Raw genomic sequence first — 17,027 nt, 5'->3', positions numbered from 1 at the left:
TCACTAGGCAGGCTAGCTAATATTTTAGATTTGTTAACTTGCTTCTCTGCCACTGAGGAGTTGCATATTCCTTAACATCCAACATAAATGTGTCTGATTTTCTTACAACAGTATATTTAATATAAGCCATCTTATTAATAATGGTTTATATTAGGATAGCCAGTATTGACACATAATTTAATATTAATGAACATTTTCATTCTATTGGTTTTAACTTGCTATTAAGTTTAGCAGTTTTTACTACAAAACCTTTTTTTTTTTTTTTAACTTTAAGTAAATATTAGGATGTATATTCCCTCAGCAGTACAGCAGTACAGGTAGGGTTTTCTTCTGAAACCCTTGTTAATTGTGTTGAGTTTTGTAAATTTATAATGATAATGGCTTATAACAAAGCATGAGAAAACAGGTTTTTTAAAAAAGATTTTATTTATTTATTTGAGAGAGTATAAGGAGGGGAGGGTCAGAGGGAGAAGCAGCCCCCCTGCTGAACAGGGAGCCCAACGCAGGACCCGGTCCCGGGACTCCAGGACCATGATCTGAGCCAAAGGCAGCCGCTCAACCAACTGAGCCACACAGGTGTCCCCAGAAAACAGGTATTTCAAGATTTTTTGGTAATTTTTCTTTGGAGACTTTTAAACACTAACGTGGCCCAGTTATTGTCAATTCCTTCCTATTCTATTAAAAAACAACAAAAATAAACTTTTCACCATGCTTAAAGAAAATTGTTTAAAAAAGAAAAAAAAGAAGGTGCTGGGTGACTCAGTTGGTTAAGCGACTGCCTCCAGCTCAGGTCATGATCCTGGAGTCCCAGGATCTAGTCCCTCATCAGGCTCCCAGCTCAGTGGGGAGTCTGCTTCTCCCTCTGACCCTCCCCCATCTCATGTGCGCTTTCTTTCTCTCTCATTCTCTCTCAAATAAATAAAATGTTAAAAAAAACTAGGAAAGCAGGTATTAAATTACAAGTGTTTTTAGGAAAACTGTTTTTCATTGGCTTCCAGTGTTAGCTTATCATGTGTTGAAGTTGCCGAATTCTAAGAGTACTCTGCACTTTAGGTGCTGTTTAGCTACTGTGGCTAAAGCCTTATTTTAAAATGTTAAATCACTAGAATTTTTAAAAAATAAGTGATCTCTGAAACATGGAACAAGTCAATAGCTAGACTAGAATAGCACTCAAAAAAGCCTTCTTTCTCCATCCACTGATCTCCAGCTCTTCCCAGAGGTCACTGTTGTTTCCACCCGTGCCTCCTGTTGGAGGTAACCTGTATCCAAGCGTGTGTGTCGTACGGACTTACTGTGGCTCATGTTCACCCAAGCCTTCTGGACGCATGGTTGTGCACTTCTCACTGCACAGTGTGTTTTGGAAATCATCACCTATTGTCCAAAACTCCTGTAGCATTTCATTGTACAGCTGCTGCATCACTGCTGGGAAACGTTCTTGTTTTTACCAACCCTTTGCTGTGGTAAACAATACTGTCACGTATTCTTGCACAAATACTGCTTGTGTTTTATTCCAAGAAATTGTGTTACAGTCTAGGGCATGAGGTAAGTTGACAATATCTCTTGTGTATTTTAGGTATTCCAAAATTATGAGATTATGTTTTATTTAAATGTGGGTGTACTTTTGACATTTAACAAATTTAAATAGTAATATGTGCTTATGGAAGCACCTTTAATAGGAAAATAGACATTTCTCCTCTCCCTTAATTGAATTTCTGTGTATTAGGTTTACTTCAAAGGTAGGTGACCCAGCTATAATGGTTTTAACATTTCACTTTTGGGGCCCAAGTGAGAAAGATCTGCCAATAACTAAAACTTCTCTGACTTCTTCAAATTCTGTAGTCAGAAAATGTTACTTAAAAAACAGTCAGTAGGGTAGGGTTTTCTAAATGTATGTTGGTGGCTTTTTGGTTCTTGATTTCCTTTGATTGCCACCATATCCTCAGGGGTTTGAGTCTACTTTTGCCTATTTCTGTTAAAACAGCAACAACAAGCTCAGGTCCTCATAAAACACTTAGTGATCTAAGGTACTTTACCAGGACACCAAACAATAATAGAAAAAGTATTACAGGCAATTTGATTCTGTGAGGGTTTCTTTTTTTTTTTCCAGTTTTAAGAACGTAGGTCAACTTAGTGGTTTTTTGAACCTGTTCAAAAACACTTCTAAGCTACAGTGTTTGTGCGTCTTCTCTTAATTCAGTGTGCTAATGTGGTCTTTCTGAAGTTAAGAAAATGTACTTTGATATCAGAACTTTCTTTTTAGATCCAAAATTGCTCTTGTGCCTTTAAACTTTGACCTAGTTCTTAAATGATTTTCTTGGGCCACAAATAATTGGGAGTGGGGCATGTAGCCTAGATGTTCAAAAGTGCTAATGATATTTCATGTTAATGAGATAGAAGAAACCTTGACCTTCATGGCTTGTGGTCTCCCTTTCTTCCCCTTTTTCCAGGAGACTCAGTGAATTCTAGGCTGATTTCTCGGGAAGGCCCAGAAGTCCATAGTAGTCGCCATTTTCCATGGCTCTTCCTGCTACACTCTGCTTGCTCCTGTCTCTGTCCTTTTCCCAGTCAGTGGAGGGCAAGTCCATTCTTTCAGTGAATCAGGCCCAAACCTTGACCGTATCTATTACTCTTCTTTTTTTTTCATACCTGCATCCAACCCAACCACAAACCTGTTGGCCCAATCTTCAAAGTGCGTAATGTGTCCAGAATATGACCATTTTGTGCATCCTCCCCAGCTGGCCCCCGATTCCTACTCCAGGGTTGCGTGGGTTGTTGCTAGAGCCTTCTGATGGGCTTTCTTGATTCCTATCTTGCTAGTCTACAGTTTCTTTTTAAGACAGCAGCCTTAAAAGGTAAGTCAGATCCTACCACTTCTGCTCAAAATTCTCGGGGCTTTCCATCTCAGAGTAAAAGCCGTAATCTCAGTGGCATCCAGAGCCCGAGATCCGGTCCCTTGTTGCTTTTGGACCTCATTGATTTCCTCTCCTCATAAATGGAAGTCTACTGGCTGCCTTCTTAATCTTTAAACTACCTCAGGGCTCTTACTACCTTAGCTTGATATGCCTTTTCCCCCCTAGATATTTATTTAACTTACTTCCATGTGATCTCCAGGATTTTGCTTAAATGTCCCCTCACTGTGGCCTTCCCTTACCACTTTATTTAAAATTGCACCTTTCTCAGTATTTCCTACACATGTCTTTCTGTTATCTTTCTCTATAGCACTTACCATCTAGCGTACTATATGTTTATGTTTGTATGTGGATCTTGCTCAGCTTATATGGGGTTACATCTGATAAGCCTATTGTAAGTTGAAAATACCCGGAGTGGAAAATGCATTTAATACACTTAACTTGCCCAACATCCTAGCTTCCCCGGGCTGACCTCAGACAGGCTCAGAACTCTTACAGGAGCCTGCAGTTGGGCAAAATCGTGTACCACAAAGCCTACGTGGTACTCCAGTGTTGACTCATGTAATTGGCTGAAGGCTATACGAGGCAGAGACAGAATAGTTGGGTACAGAACGGTCGTCAGTGTATGGGTTGGTGACCTTGGGGATGGTGTGGCTGACCGGGAGGTGTGGTGTTGCGCACCGCTAGCCTACAGAACTCACATTTTGAAGTCCGGTTTCTGCTGAATGTGTAGCATTTTCACATCACTGAAATGTCTGCAGCATTTATTGCCAGCCTTCTCCCCCAGAACTTGAGCTCCCCGAAGACAGGCATGTGGTGCAGCCCTCCGGCCTCCGGGCCCAGAGCCAGGACTGGCACGGGCCGTGCTCGGTGTTGCTGCCGAGTGAACAGGGCACAGTGTGGGCGCTCTGGAGGAAAGGCCCTCATCCTGCCGGAGGGCTCTGGGCGAGAGACGATCCCTGAGGCAAGTTGTTAAGAATCGGGTGATTCCTAATCAGGGGGACAGAGACAGGAAGACTCTCTGGACAGCAGGAACTCCCTACACAAATACACGAAGGCACAACAGGAGTGATTGTGGTGGGATTGTTTGTTTATGGTCGAGAAGCACGAAGTTCGAGATTCGGAAAGTGGTGTCGGGCAACCTAGAAAATCATGAGGGGAAGCAGTCACGTCTGTGCCCCTGACGTTTCTTTTTGGAAAGCTGCAGTTTGGAATGCGGATGGAATGTCCAGTGAAATCTGCCAAGGTAGAATGTAAGGAGAGAGACCGCCTTTCGTACAGAACCTTGATGAGAGTAAGGCATTCGAGCACTGCCGAAGCAGGAAGAGGGGGGATGGCCCCCCGGAGAGCGCCACACAGCCCCTCCATGACAGCGATGCAGGTGTCTGCTGGCGTCCTAGGAAAAAACATCTGTCGCAGCATTTCAAGTGGACACTGGTTTTCCAACAGGAAGGTCATTGAGAAGAGGACTTGCCCTGCAATTAGAAGTGTTTTCTTTTTTCACTTACCAGTACAGTGTCTTCTGGAACTTATTCCCACAAACTTCTGCATATGCAGGAAAATGCTCTTCCTGGCAGCGTCCTCCGTCACCTCCAGACATCTGATGCGGACACTGATGAGGACCCCACCCGGCACCCCTGCTCAAGTCCATGAGATGATGTCTGGCAAATGAACGTCTGTCTCCAGGTCTACCTTCCGTGTAGCACCTGAATGACTGAACCTACATTAAATGTTTGTGTTAATACTTGAAGAAGCTTGCGGATTCACAGATCCTTTCAAAAATTCATAGTCTAGAGAAGGAAACAGAGGAGTTAAGAAACAGTGTGACAAAGAGACAAGTAAACAAGAGAACACGTACAAACATCTGGGCAGCAGCCAGCCTGCTGGAGACATCTGCAAACCTATGGACGCTGTGGAGATCGCCAGCAGTTACCTCCGGAACAAGCACCCTTCCCCAACCCCATCCCACTTCCTTTTAAGTCTGAAGGAACATCTCAGTGGATGTCGGGTGGTGGTCTCAATGCTCTCTGCACAGGAAGGTCCCACCTTCCACGTCATTTCTAATGCTAGAGCTAGGGGTGTTAGCTGTGGGCAGAGACTGAAGTCCGGGACCAAAGCCAGCTCTAGAACCCAATAGGGGGCACTGCTGAGTAGTGGTAGGACTGCCCTGGGGTGTGGATTAGAAAAGTCCACTTCGAACTTGGGCTAATTCTAGAGACCTCAGGATTTTGTGTATGTTCTGGAGCTGCTAAGGAACTTTTGGTGGGAGGAGTCCTTGCATTTATTCACCCAGATATTTTAGTACCTACTCCCCTCGAGGCACAGTGTACATATCGGTCATTGAGAATGTAAGTCAGTAAGACCAGATCATTATCCTAACAGACTTACTTTCTACAGAAATACAGGAAACACAGGCTGAGTAATTAAAAGTTTGTGAAATAGTCTGAGTTGTGAAATTGCCAGTATCCAACCATCTTTGACCTATAAAAGCAGCAGATTTGTATCAACACTATGAATAAAAAAACAGTGACTGTGTTGGGGAAAATATGAGGATAACTGGGGTTAGGAAAGAATGAAAAAGCCTCTGCAGAAGGCGGTATGTAAGTTGCCCCCTGAAAGAAGAGAAGGTTGCCTTCTCCCTTTTATTTACATGGGGCGGGGGCGAGTGCCAGCACCGGAGGGGTCAGAGCAGTGCCCTGGGCCTGGTGGGGCTGGTGTGTCACCAGAAATCTGCTCTAAGGAGCCCCGCTGCGTCTCAGATGCAGGAAGCCCACTGTTGCTGTACCTTCTGGTTTTCCAAGATAAGCCAGAAAACAGTTTTTTTTAAAAAGAACATTCAAAGAATGATGCTTGAGATAATTAAGTTGAAATATAATTTTTTAAAAAGATTTTATTTATTTATTTGACAGAAATCACAAGTAGGCGGAGAGGCAGGCAGTGAGAGAAGAGAAAAGAGGAAGCAGGCTCCCTGCTGAGCAGAGAGCCCAATGCGGGGCTCGATCCCAGAACTCTGGGATCATGACCTGAGCCGAAGGCAGAGGCTTTAACCCGCTGAGCCACCCAGGCACCCCTGAAATATAATTTTCATGTGAAATTTTCTATGTTTTACATGTCCGCTGTATCAAAAATTTCAGAAAAAAAATTTTTTTAAGATTTGATTTTATTGGAGAGAGCTAGAGCAAGGACTAGCTGGGAGCAGAGGGAGAAGCAGACTCCCTGCTGAGCAGGGAGCCCGATGTGGGGCTCAATCCCAGGACGCTGGGATCATGACCTGAGCGAAGGCAGGCGCTTAACCCACTGAGCCACCCAAGTGCCCCTAGAAAATGTTTTGTAAACCAGACAGTGTATCTGTTTGCCAAAAGCGGCCCCCTGGACACCAATTTCCAATCCTTGTTTTAAAGCATTCCAGATAGAGGGAACAGCCTGTGTGAAGACAAGAGGCAAGAAAGGGCTTGACTTGTTGGAGGGCAGTCTAGGTCCAGAGCTCAGTGAGCCCAGAGGAAAGTGTTGTATGAGATGAAGCTGGAGAGGAGCCAGGGCACAAGTGCAGGTGTAAATTCAGGGTGCACACAACTCAACCAGCACATACCCTGGGGCCACACAGGCACAGCTGTCTGGAGGAAAGGAGACTTTCCCTCATGCACACAAAGATGTCCTAAATGTCCCAGGTGTCCTTGAAGGTAGGTGCGTGACTCCATTGCACAGTCGAGTCAGCTGCCTAAATGGAACCGCAGTGCCATGGTCTGCATTTGTGTTTGGTTTTCTTTGGAGGTCCCAATCCTTATAACTACAAAACACCAAGAGAGGGAGGTTTATGTGACACTGCCCCTTGGTGGATATTCTCGTCTGCATGGCTCAAAGAGGATGTGTCCATTAATTTAAAAGCCAAAGAAGAGTGCTTTAAATGTGAAGTTGAATACAGAGAAACAGTGACCTGAAGATCAAACCCCACAAAGTTGAAGACTAGACTTATTTATTCAGCTGTTCCATGTGGTCTTCTAACAGCAAACTGCCAAGAGTTTGGTGCTCCCATTTTCAAGATAAGTTGAATATCACTTAAAGCTGAACTACATGTTTTACTCTTGTGGGGGTGAGAAAGCATCCTTTTCTTTGTATTGAGTGTTAAAGCCTTGGAAATTAAAAGAAGGATCTGTCTGTACTCAAGGGACCTCAGACATTTAGATACAAGTGGATCAGAGAAGTGAAGATGAATGTGGACAGAATAGGCTTCAGCCACGCGCTGGGCATTGAATAAAAGTTTCAGGATCCCGGTGAGCAGGTCCTGAGTGATAAGAGCTGAACTCAGCCTGGAAGACATTCAAGAGGTTGGAGATCAGAGGGAAGAAGGCTCTTGCCCGGAGAGTCGTCGGAGGAAGAGGGGAAGGCGGCTGCGGTGGAAAGCCCAAGAAATGCAAACCATGAGCAGCATTCAGGACAGGCAAAGACAGGCAAAGTTCGCCACCTGAGTGAAGGTCTGCCAGCGGGGGTTGCTAAAGTAGCTTTCAGAACAGGTGGGGCATGAGAGAGTGTTTCATTAAAATTTACCAGTCGCTTCTTTGTCACTTACTAGAATATTCAAAGAGAGGAAGTAGCATCATTAGTAACAATTTCCAGATGCTCAATGTGGGTTATTTTTTTTTTTTTAAGATTTTATTTATTTATTTGACAGAGAGAGATGACAAGCAGGCAGAGAGGCAGGCAGAGAGAGAGGAGGAAGCAGGCTCCCTGCTGAGCAGAGAGCCCGATGCAGGGCTCCATCCCAGGATCATGATCTGAGCCGAAGGCAGTGGCTTAACCCACTGAGCCACCCAGGCGCCCCTCAATGTGTTATTTGATATACTTTATAGATAAAAGTGGATCTGATTTAAATTTCCTTAGGATTCTTTGAGCTGCTAGATCTTTGCCTGCAGAATTAAAAATGAAAATTGCATTTTTAAAAGAAATCACTGTGATTGCCTATATTTTGTTTTCAGATTGGTAGATTCTAGTTATCAAATAAAAGTAGAAATTGGCAAACTCTGTACAGGTCCAGAAACTAACCAGTCTTGACTTTACGTGCCAACTAGTTCTTTTCTTTTCTTTCTTTTTTTTTTTTTTTAAGATTTTATTCATTTGTCAGGGGGAGAGAGAGAAAGAGCACAAGGAGGGGGAGGGGCAGGCAGAGGGGAAGGGAGAAGCAGACTCCCCACTGAGCAAGGAGACCCATGAGGGACTTGATCCCAGGACCCCGAGATCATGACCTGAGCTGAAGACAGATGCTTAGCCATGTGAGCCACCCAGCCAAATAGTTTCTATCAGTGACACATCTATGCTGTTGTGAGAAAGTGCTGTATATAGGCATGTGTAAATGAATGAGCAAGGCTGCCTTTGGAAAAAACTATGTATGGCATGCCTAGGTGGTTTAGTCTATTGAGCTTAAAACTTGATTTCCTTGAGGTCATGACCACAGGGTCCTGAGATCGAGCTCCTGTGGGTCTCTGTGCTCAGCGTGGGGTCTGCTTGTCCCTCTCCCTCCCCATCTGCTCCTCCCCCTGCATGCATGCACGCTCTCCCTCTCTCCCTCAAATAATTAAAAAATCTTTTTAAGAAAGAACTTTATGTATGGACACTGTAATCTGAATTTCATTTAATTTGTATGTATTGTGAAATATTCTTCTTTTGATTTAAAAAATGTGCGTTAAAATCATGGTTTCTTCCAAAATGGGGGTGGGGGGAGGGTTGAATTTGGTCCATGAGCCGTGGTTTGATGACCCCTGAAATGAAAGGATTTGAGAATCAGTCATGTTCTCCAAAGGCCCGTGGTACGGTTTTCCTGGCTGTCTAGAATTTTGTTTGATCACAGAGAGGTCTTATGTTGCTAGAATGAAAAGGGTTTTGTTGCTTTTGATTTTTTTACAAATTTGAAAAACTTTCAGCAGTGGCTCTCACTAGCCTACATCTCACTTGGAGAGTTTGTTTAAAATGCTGATTGCAGGCCCCCCCCCCCCAAGTGCTTGAGTCAGTGAGTCCACATGGGGCCCAGGAACTTGCATTTTTAGCAGGTGAGGCTGATGCTGCTGTGCTGGGACCATTCAGGAGAAGCACTGACTTCAGGGCTGAGAATGTCCAACCCTGGGAATAACGTGGTTGCTTTTACTCAGTGTCCTTAGAGTAACTATCGACTTTTCTACCAAGATGGTTTCTGTGAGACCTTCAAAACTCGAATGGTTTAACAAAGATGATTGATGAGGTGCCTGGGTGGCTCAGTTGGTTAAGCGTCTGCCTTTGGCTCAGGTCATGATCCCAGGGTCCTGGGATCGAGCCCCATATCAGGCTCCCTGCTTAGGGGGGAGCCTGCTTCTCCCTCTCCCTCTGCTGCTTCCCCTGCTTGTGCTCTTTCCCTCTCTCTCTCTCTCTCTCTCTCTCTCTCTGTGTCAAACTAATAAACTCTTTAAAATATATATATAATTGGTACCAAATCTATAACTTCCCTATCTGTTGTAGTATTTTTCCTTCATTAATCTCTGACTTTTTTGAACACTTAAAAACTAGAGAATGTTTTATCCCAGTGTTAGGGAAAGAAATATGCCTAGGAGAAACACACACACATACACACACACACACACACACACACATATGTTTATATGTGTGTGCATATGTATATTCTCATATATATTATTAAAGTATTAACACATGTTTCTATTATAATATTACACAGTTGACCCCTGTACTACATGGGGGCTCAGGGTGCCCAACCACTGCTCAGCTGAAAATCCATCTGTAACTTCTGACTCCCCCAAACTTAACTACTAAGAGTCTACTGTTGAGTGGAAGCCTTACCAAAAACCATCATTTAACACATATTTTATATGTTATGTATATTATATACTGTGTTCTTGCAGTAAAATCAGCTAGAAAGAAGAAACATCATGAGGAAGGAAAATACATTTATAATACTAGACTATAAAAAAAACTCCTCCTGTAAGTAGACCTGTACAGTTCAAACCCCTGTTGTTCAAGGGTCTGTGTATATATAAAATAGATACTCACGTGTTGGGTTTTTTGTTTTGTTTTGTGTTTTTTAGGTCGGGGAGGGACAGAAGGAGAAGGAGAGAGGGAATCTTTTGTCAGAGAGAGTGAGCACAGGCAAACAGAGTAGCAGGCAGAGGCAGAAGCAGGCTTCCTGCTGAGCAAGGAGCCCAATGTGGGACTCGATCCCAGGGTCCTAGGATCATGACCTGAGTCAAAGGCAGCCGCTTAACCAACTGAACCACCCAGGCGTCCCGAGAGAGGGAATCTTAAACAGACTCCGCACCCAGTGCAGAGCCTGATGCAAGGCTTGATCCCACCACCCTGAGATCGTGACCTGAGCCAAAAATCAAGAGTCAAATGCTTAACAGATTGAGCCACCTAGGTGCCCCTCATATATCAGTTTTAAAAATAGTACATTGCCAGTAACTTTGACATTCTATAGCCCTTCTCTATCACATCAGCCTTGCCGGTTTTACAAAGTTTGTATCCACAAGTGATATGATGTCTGGTTTATATGATGCCTAGGTTTGCATGAATACGAGCTTCATGTAGTTTCACCACATGGACAAACACATCCGTTTGGATGACTATAGCCATGGCTCATTGGCACTGTGTGATTGTGTTTACTTTATGAATGTACTGCCATTTATCCATTCCCCTGATGAGGGACATCTGTCTTGTTTCTAGTATTTTTTATTTTCAAACAGTACAGCCATATTTTTGTGCATATATCTAGTGATTGTGAGCCTGAGACCTAGGCAGGGGAATTATTCAGTTACAGGGTACACCCATTTTCAACTTGACTCTGTAGCCATCAAATTATTTTTTAAAGTAAAGATACATTCACACCTTTACTACATGTGATAGTACTAGAATTTTTAAAAAATTTTTAAAAATTATTTTTATTAACATACAATGTGTAATTTGCCCCAGGGGGTACAGGTCTGTGAGTTGCCAAGCTTACACACTCCACAGCACTCACCACAGCACATACCCTCCCCAACGTCCATAACCCAACCACCCTCTCCACACATACGCCCCAGCAACCCTCAGTTTGTTTTGTGAGATTAAGAGTCTCTTACATGGTTTGTCTCTGTCTGGATCCCATCTTGTTTCATTTTTCCCTTCCCTACCCCCCAAATGCCCCACTCTGCTGCTCAAAGTCCTCATATCAGGGAGATCGTATGATAATTGTCTTTCTCTGATTGACTTATTTCACTCAGCATAATACCTTCTAGTTCTGCCCACGTGGTTGCAAATGGCAAGATCTCATTTCTTTTGATGGCTGCATAGTATCCATTATATATATATATATACACCACATCTTCTTTATCCATTCATCTGTTGATGGACATCTAGGTTCTTTCCATAGTTTGGCTATTGCGGACATTGCTGCTATAAACATTCAGGTGCACGTGCCCCTTCGGATCGCTACATTTGTATCTTTAGGGTAAATACCCAGTAGTGCAATTGCGGGGTCGTAGGGTAGTTCTATTTTCAACTTTTTGAGGAACCTCCATGCTGTTTTCCAGAGTGGCTGCACCAGCTTGCATTCCCACCAACAGTGTAGGAGGGTTCCCCTTTCTCCGCATCCTCACCAACATCTGTTGTTTCTTGACTTGTTAATTTTAGCCATTCTGACCAGTATGAGGTGGTATCTCTCTGTGGTTTTGATTTGTATTTCCCTGATACTGAGTGATGTGGACCACTTTTTCATGTGTCTGTTGGCCATCTGGATGTCTTCTTTGTAGAAATATCTGTTCATGTCCTCTGCCCATTTCTTGATTGGATTATTTGCTCTTTGGGTGTTAAGTTGGATAAGTTCTTTCTAGATTTTGGATACTAGCCCTTTATCTGATATGTCATTTGTGAATATCTTCTCCCATTCTGTCTGTTGTCTTTTGGTTTTGTTGACTCTTTCCTTTGCTGTGCAAAAGCATGAAGTCCCAGTAGTTCATTTTTGCCCTTGCTTCCCTTGCCTTTGGCAATGTGTCTAGGAAGAAGTTGGTGCAGCTGACGTCAAAGAAGTGCTGCCTGTGTTCTCCTCAAGGATTTTGATGGATTCCTGTCTCACACTGAGGTCTTTCATCCATTTAGAGTCTATTTTTGTGTGTGGTATAAGTAAATGGTCCAGTTTCATTCTTCTGCATGTGGCTGTCCAATTTCCCAACACCGTTTGTTTAAGAGACTGTCTTTATTCCATTGGACATGCATTCCTGCTTTGTCGAAGATGAGTTGACCATAGAGTTGAGGGCCATTTCTGGGCTCTCAATTCTGTTCCATTGATCTAAGTGTCTGTTTTTATGCCAGTGCCATACTGTCTTGATGATGACAGCTTTGTAATAGATCTTGAAGTGTGGAATTGTGATGCCACCAACTTTGGCGTTCTTTTTTAACATTCCTCTGGCTATTCGGGGTCTTTTCTGGTTCTATATAAATTTTAGGATTACTTGTTATATTTCTTTGAAAAAAGATGGTATTTTGATAGGGATTGCATTAAATGTGTAGATTAGTTTAGGTAGCATAGACATTTCCATAATATTTGTTCTTCCAATCCATGAACATGGAACGCTTTTCCACTTCTTTGTGTCTTCTCAATTTATTTGAGGAATACTTCATAGTTTTTAAACTTGTGACAATTTGATGGGTTTAAAATGGTATCATAATGTGTTTGTAATTTGCATGTTCTTGATTACTAATATAATTAAGAGGTTTTTTCCCCTCATATTTACGGGACTTTCATGTCTCCTCTTCCTTGAAATGACCCCTTTTTTTTTTTTTAATGCTTGTTTTCTATTACCTTCTTGATCTTGGTCTAATTGCTTCAAAGAATTTCTTTATATTTTGGTTATTAATCATTTGACAAATGTTTTACAGTTATCTCCTTCCAAGTTGTAACTCATCTTTTCACTTTTTTATGATTTTTTGATCGATAAAATTTTAAATTTTAGTGTAGCTTAAGTTAAAAATCTTTTTTCTTATGATTTTCTGGCAGGTTTTTTTTTTTTTTTGTGTGTGTGTGTTTGTATCTTGGTTAAGAAATTCTTCCTTTACTTGAGGTCATGAAGGTATTCTGCATTTTTTTCTAAATGTTTTGAGTTTTAAAATTTTCTCTAAATGTTTGGTTATTTTTACACTTGTGTCTTTAGTCCAGCTAGAAATAACTTTTTGTGTGGTATGAAGTATGGATTCGTTTTTTTGTTTGTTTGTTTTCTAGCTAGATGACCAGTTGTCTTAATGCTTAGACAGTCCATCCCTCTCCCACTGATGCATCCCCACTTCTTCCCTACATCAAGGATACACACATACAGTCTGTGTTCTGTTCCAGGGGTCAATACCATTTTCTCTTAATTTTAGCCTTAGCTTTATAACAAGTCATAATATCCTATAAAGCTTTCTTTTTTTCTCTACCTTGTTTTAATAATAAACTCTTGACTAGTTTGGGGCCTTTGTTCTATTACATAAATTTTATTGTATTTTAAGTTGTCTCCACACACCACATGGGGCTGAAACTCACAACACTGAGATCCAGAATCACATGCCAGCCAGACACCCCTTGTACCACATTAATTTTAGAAATCATTTAAATTGGGAGCACCTGGGTGACAAGGTTGGTTAAGTGTCCAACTCTTGGTTTCTGCTCAGGTCCTGATCCCAAGTCGTGAGTTAGAGCCCTGCCTTAGGCTCAGTGCTAAGCACAGAGTCTGCTTAAGACTCTCCCTCCCTCTCCTTCGACCACTCCCTACTGAGCACTCTCTCTGTCCCTAAAATAAATAAATTTTAAATTAAAATAATTAAATTATATGGGAGGAAAAACCTTTTGTTTGGAAGTGTATTAATAATAATTGATATTAATTAGATTAATTCAGGGAGAAGTTACATCTGTACAATATTAAATATCCTTAGGAACTTGTTCTAGTTCTCCATTTATTGATATCTTCCTTAATGCCTTTCGGCAAAGTGTACATTTTTGCCCTAAGATCCTACATATCTTTTGGATTTATTACTAAGCACCTTCATTTTTACCATCTTCTAAAAGTTACATTTTAAAACTATTTGTGGGTGGTATACAGAAATAAAATGGATTTTTGTTTGCTGTCCCTATATTCAGGAACTTTGCTTAGTTCTTATTGTTTCTAATAATTTGTGACGTTTTGGGGGCTTTCTATAGAAAAGGCCACCTGCCAATAATGTCAGTTCTAAATCTGTCTTCTCAATCCCTATAATGTGGATTTCTTAGTCTTATCTTACTGAGCTGACTTGATTGAAATTTTCAGTACAATGTTGTGCATAAGTGACATCTCCTTTCTGATTTAAGAGGAATGCTAACATTTCTAACATTTGCTGCTATGTGTTTGCTCTAGAGCTTTAGCTCATGCTTTTTATGGGGTTAATGAAACTTCCTTTTATATACAAATGCCTATTTTGCTAGAGTGTCTTTTTTAATATTGCTGCCCCTCCATAGGTATCGACACCCTCCCCCTTCCCCTTCAAGGGTTGCGGTCTTCTACCAAGTTCTTTTTAAGCTCATGGTGCCACCTGGTGGCGTTCTTTGAAATTTCTGGCTTTGATTATCTTCCTGTATCTCTCAGGGAAATACATGGATATAGTTTCTTCTGTTTACATTGACACCCGTCATTTAATTCTGTTTTCTTCCTCATCCTTTATATTTCTCCCATTTGCTCCCCCATCATCCTTTTCACTGGTTCTTCCATACTTCCTCAATATACTCATGCAAATAATTTTTTCTTTCCTTAGTTTTCTTCTTTTATGAGTGTAAATCTACCTCACTTACTGTTACTCATGGTAACAGTGATGCTAGTGACTCAGGGGAAAAAATGCAGCACATACTTTTTAATGAAATCTGATCCAATAATGTTCCAGCTCTGCTAACTCTCAAAGTCCTTGAAAATACTTAAGGTCCCCTTTAAAAACATTCTCAAATTTCAAGTACTACTTAATCATTGAATTGATTTTGCCCAGTTTAACATGAAGTATTACAGAAAAATTTAAAATATTTTAAAAACTGTTAGTAAGTTTCATTGTTTCTGTTCCTTTATTGCCAGCTTTGACAAATTTGGGATTTCTTTTTCTTTTTTAAGATTTTATTTATTTTAGGGACGGCTGGGTGGCTCAATGGGTTAGGCCTCTGCCTCTGGCTCAGGTCATGATCTCAGGGTCCTGAGACTGAGTCCCACATCGGGCTCCCTGCTCAGCGGGGAGCCTGCTTCCCTTCTCTCTCTGCCTGCTTGTGATCTCTCTCTCTGTCAAATAAATAAATAAAAATCTTTTTAAAAGATTTTATTTTATTTGACAGACAGAGATCACAAGTAGGCAGAGAGAGAGAGAGAGAGAGAGAGGAGGAAGCAGACTCCCTGCTGAGCAGAGAGCCGGATGTGGGGCTCTATCTCAGGACCCTGGGATCAGGACCTGAGCCGAAGGCAGAGGCTTTAACCCACTGAGCCACCAAGCACCCGACAAATGTGGGGTTTCTACTATATTTTACTGCAAAGCCTCAGTTTTTCATGGGCTAAACTGCACTACGGTTCATCTCCCTGGGAAACAGCCCCCCACAGATGCTCTGTGGGCACATAACTGATCAGTAAGGCAGAGCCATCCACTACCTGCATTTCCAGCTGCTTAAACCACAGCTTAGAAACTACTGTCCTCGGCATTCTCCCCAGTCAGGGACCTCACGCGTGGATAAGCTTGGCTGGGTTAGTGGTTTCTTTGTAGAGTTCACTGTGATCTCATTTTTGGTGTCTCCGAGGGCTACCCCGAGCATGGCAGGTGAAAAAGACCTGAAACAGTAGGGCTGACACTGACCTCTTTAACCACTGGAGGGCCCTGTGGCTAGGGTGGTTTTTACTGTTCCTTGGTCTTAACCCAGCCCGGGCTTTGAGCAGGCAGGTGTAGCCTGTTGAGAATTTGCTTAATCAAAGACAGGAACATGGCCCCTGGAGGGCTCACTACTTAAGCGACTGACTCTTGTTTTCAGCTCCGGTTGTGGTCTCAGGGTCATGAGATTTGAGTCCAGCTCGGGCTCTGTGCTTAGCATAGAGTCCACTTGGGACTTTCCCTTTCCCCTACCCCCTACTCTCTTTCTTTCAAATAAATAAATCTTAAAAAAAAAAAAAAAAAAAAAAAAAAAAGAGACAGCAACTATTGATCTCAAAGGAAGTACCACCAAGTGTTTTGGGCCTATAAATGGTTGGTGCCCAAAGGACATTTTAAGAGTACCTAGATGAATCAGGAGAGAGTCTTCAGTGTTATTCTAATACTTAACAAAATTTAGGTGTGTATGATTTTGAGATCCATCAGTATTGGTGTAAAACCGACTCGTTTGCATGGGGTTGCAACAACAATTAGAATTCTAGCATCCATCTGAAAGGGAGATGTCAAGTTATCCTCATTTCCACATTGTCATAGTGCAGATTCAAGACTGGATTAGGAAAAAAAAAAAAAGTTAAAATTTGAGAAGATCGCTTTGGCTTGTTGGCTGCCCTGTTGGCCCTCCCGGATCCAGGGTGATGAGGACGCTCCTGTCATTCTGTGCTGTCTGACTTCCTTCTGTGTTCTTTTGCTGAGTGTTTCCTAACCGCTTGATGTCTCTTTTGAAAGGTGGGGACCCAAACTGTATGCATTGTTCCAGATGCGTTCTTGCCAAAGCAGTATAAAGCAAATGTAACAGTTAGGAAGAAGGCTCCCTCCCTCGCTGGGTAAGTACAACTGGCCGCGGCAGCCAGCCCACCTCTCCGTGAGGCCTGCCACGCCTCTCCCCTGCCAGGACCCCATAAAACCCAAACCTGTGCATCCACAGCCCAGAGCCTTTAATCTCCTGGAGTGAATTCCCAAAGGAGCCCCCCATAGCAGCCTCTGCCATTACAGGTCCTAGTTCCACCGCTCCCCGTGCTTTCTCAGTTGTTTAACTCTCTTGGGCTTTCGGCCAATCAGGAACATCTTCCTCCCGTGTAATAATTTTGATGTCAGATGAAATGAGATTTTACCTGTGAACGATGTGAACCGATGGGACGTGCTACTGTAGACTGTTCTCTTTGGTGATGTGGAGTGTTACAGGGCAAGTCCCCACATAGGACACCACGTGGT

The 17,027-nt window shown here is 42.4% G+C and overlaps 1 protein-coding gene across 1 annotated transcript in view; it reads left to right on the top strand.

The window, feature by feature from the left end:
- Nucleotides 1–17,027, top strand: part of RDX (radixin) — a 92,089-nt gene that overhangs the window by 71,953 nt on the left and 3,109 nt on the right. Inside the window, exon 16 of the mRNA XM_059179918.1 lies at nucleotides 16,542–16,639. Coding sequence (XP_059035901.1) covers nucleotides 16,542–16,608 — 67 coding nt within the window. The 3' untranslated portion in view covers nucleotides 16,609–16,639. The remainder of the gene's footprint in view (nucleotides 1–16,541; nucleotides 16,640–17,027) is intronic.

Source organism: Mustela lutreola, chromosome 1, assembly GCF_030435805.1.
Source record: "Mustela lutreola isolate mMusLut2 chromosome 1, mMusLut2.pri, whole genome shotgun sequence".
In the NCBI taxonomy this organism is placed as follows: domain Eukaryota; kingdom Metazoa; phylum Chordata; class Mammalia; order Carnivora; family Mustelidae; genus Mustela; species Mustela lutreola.
Note: the sequence above shows the minus strand (reverse complement) of the source record. Positions and strands in the feature narration are given on the sequence as shown.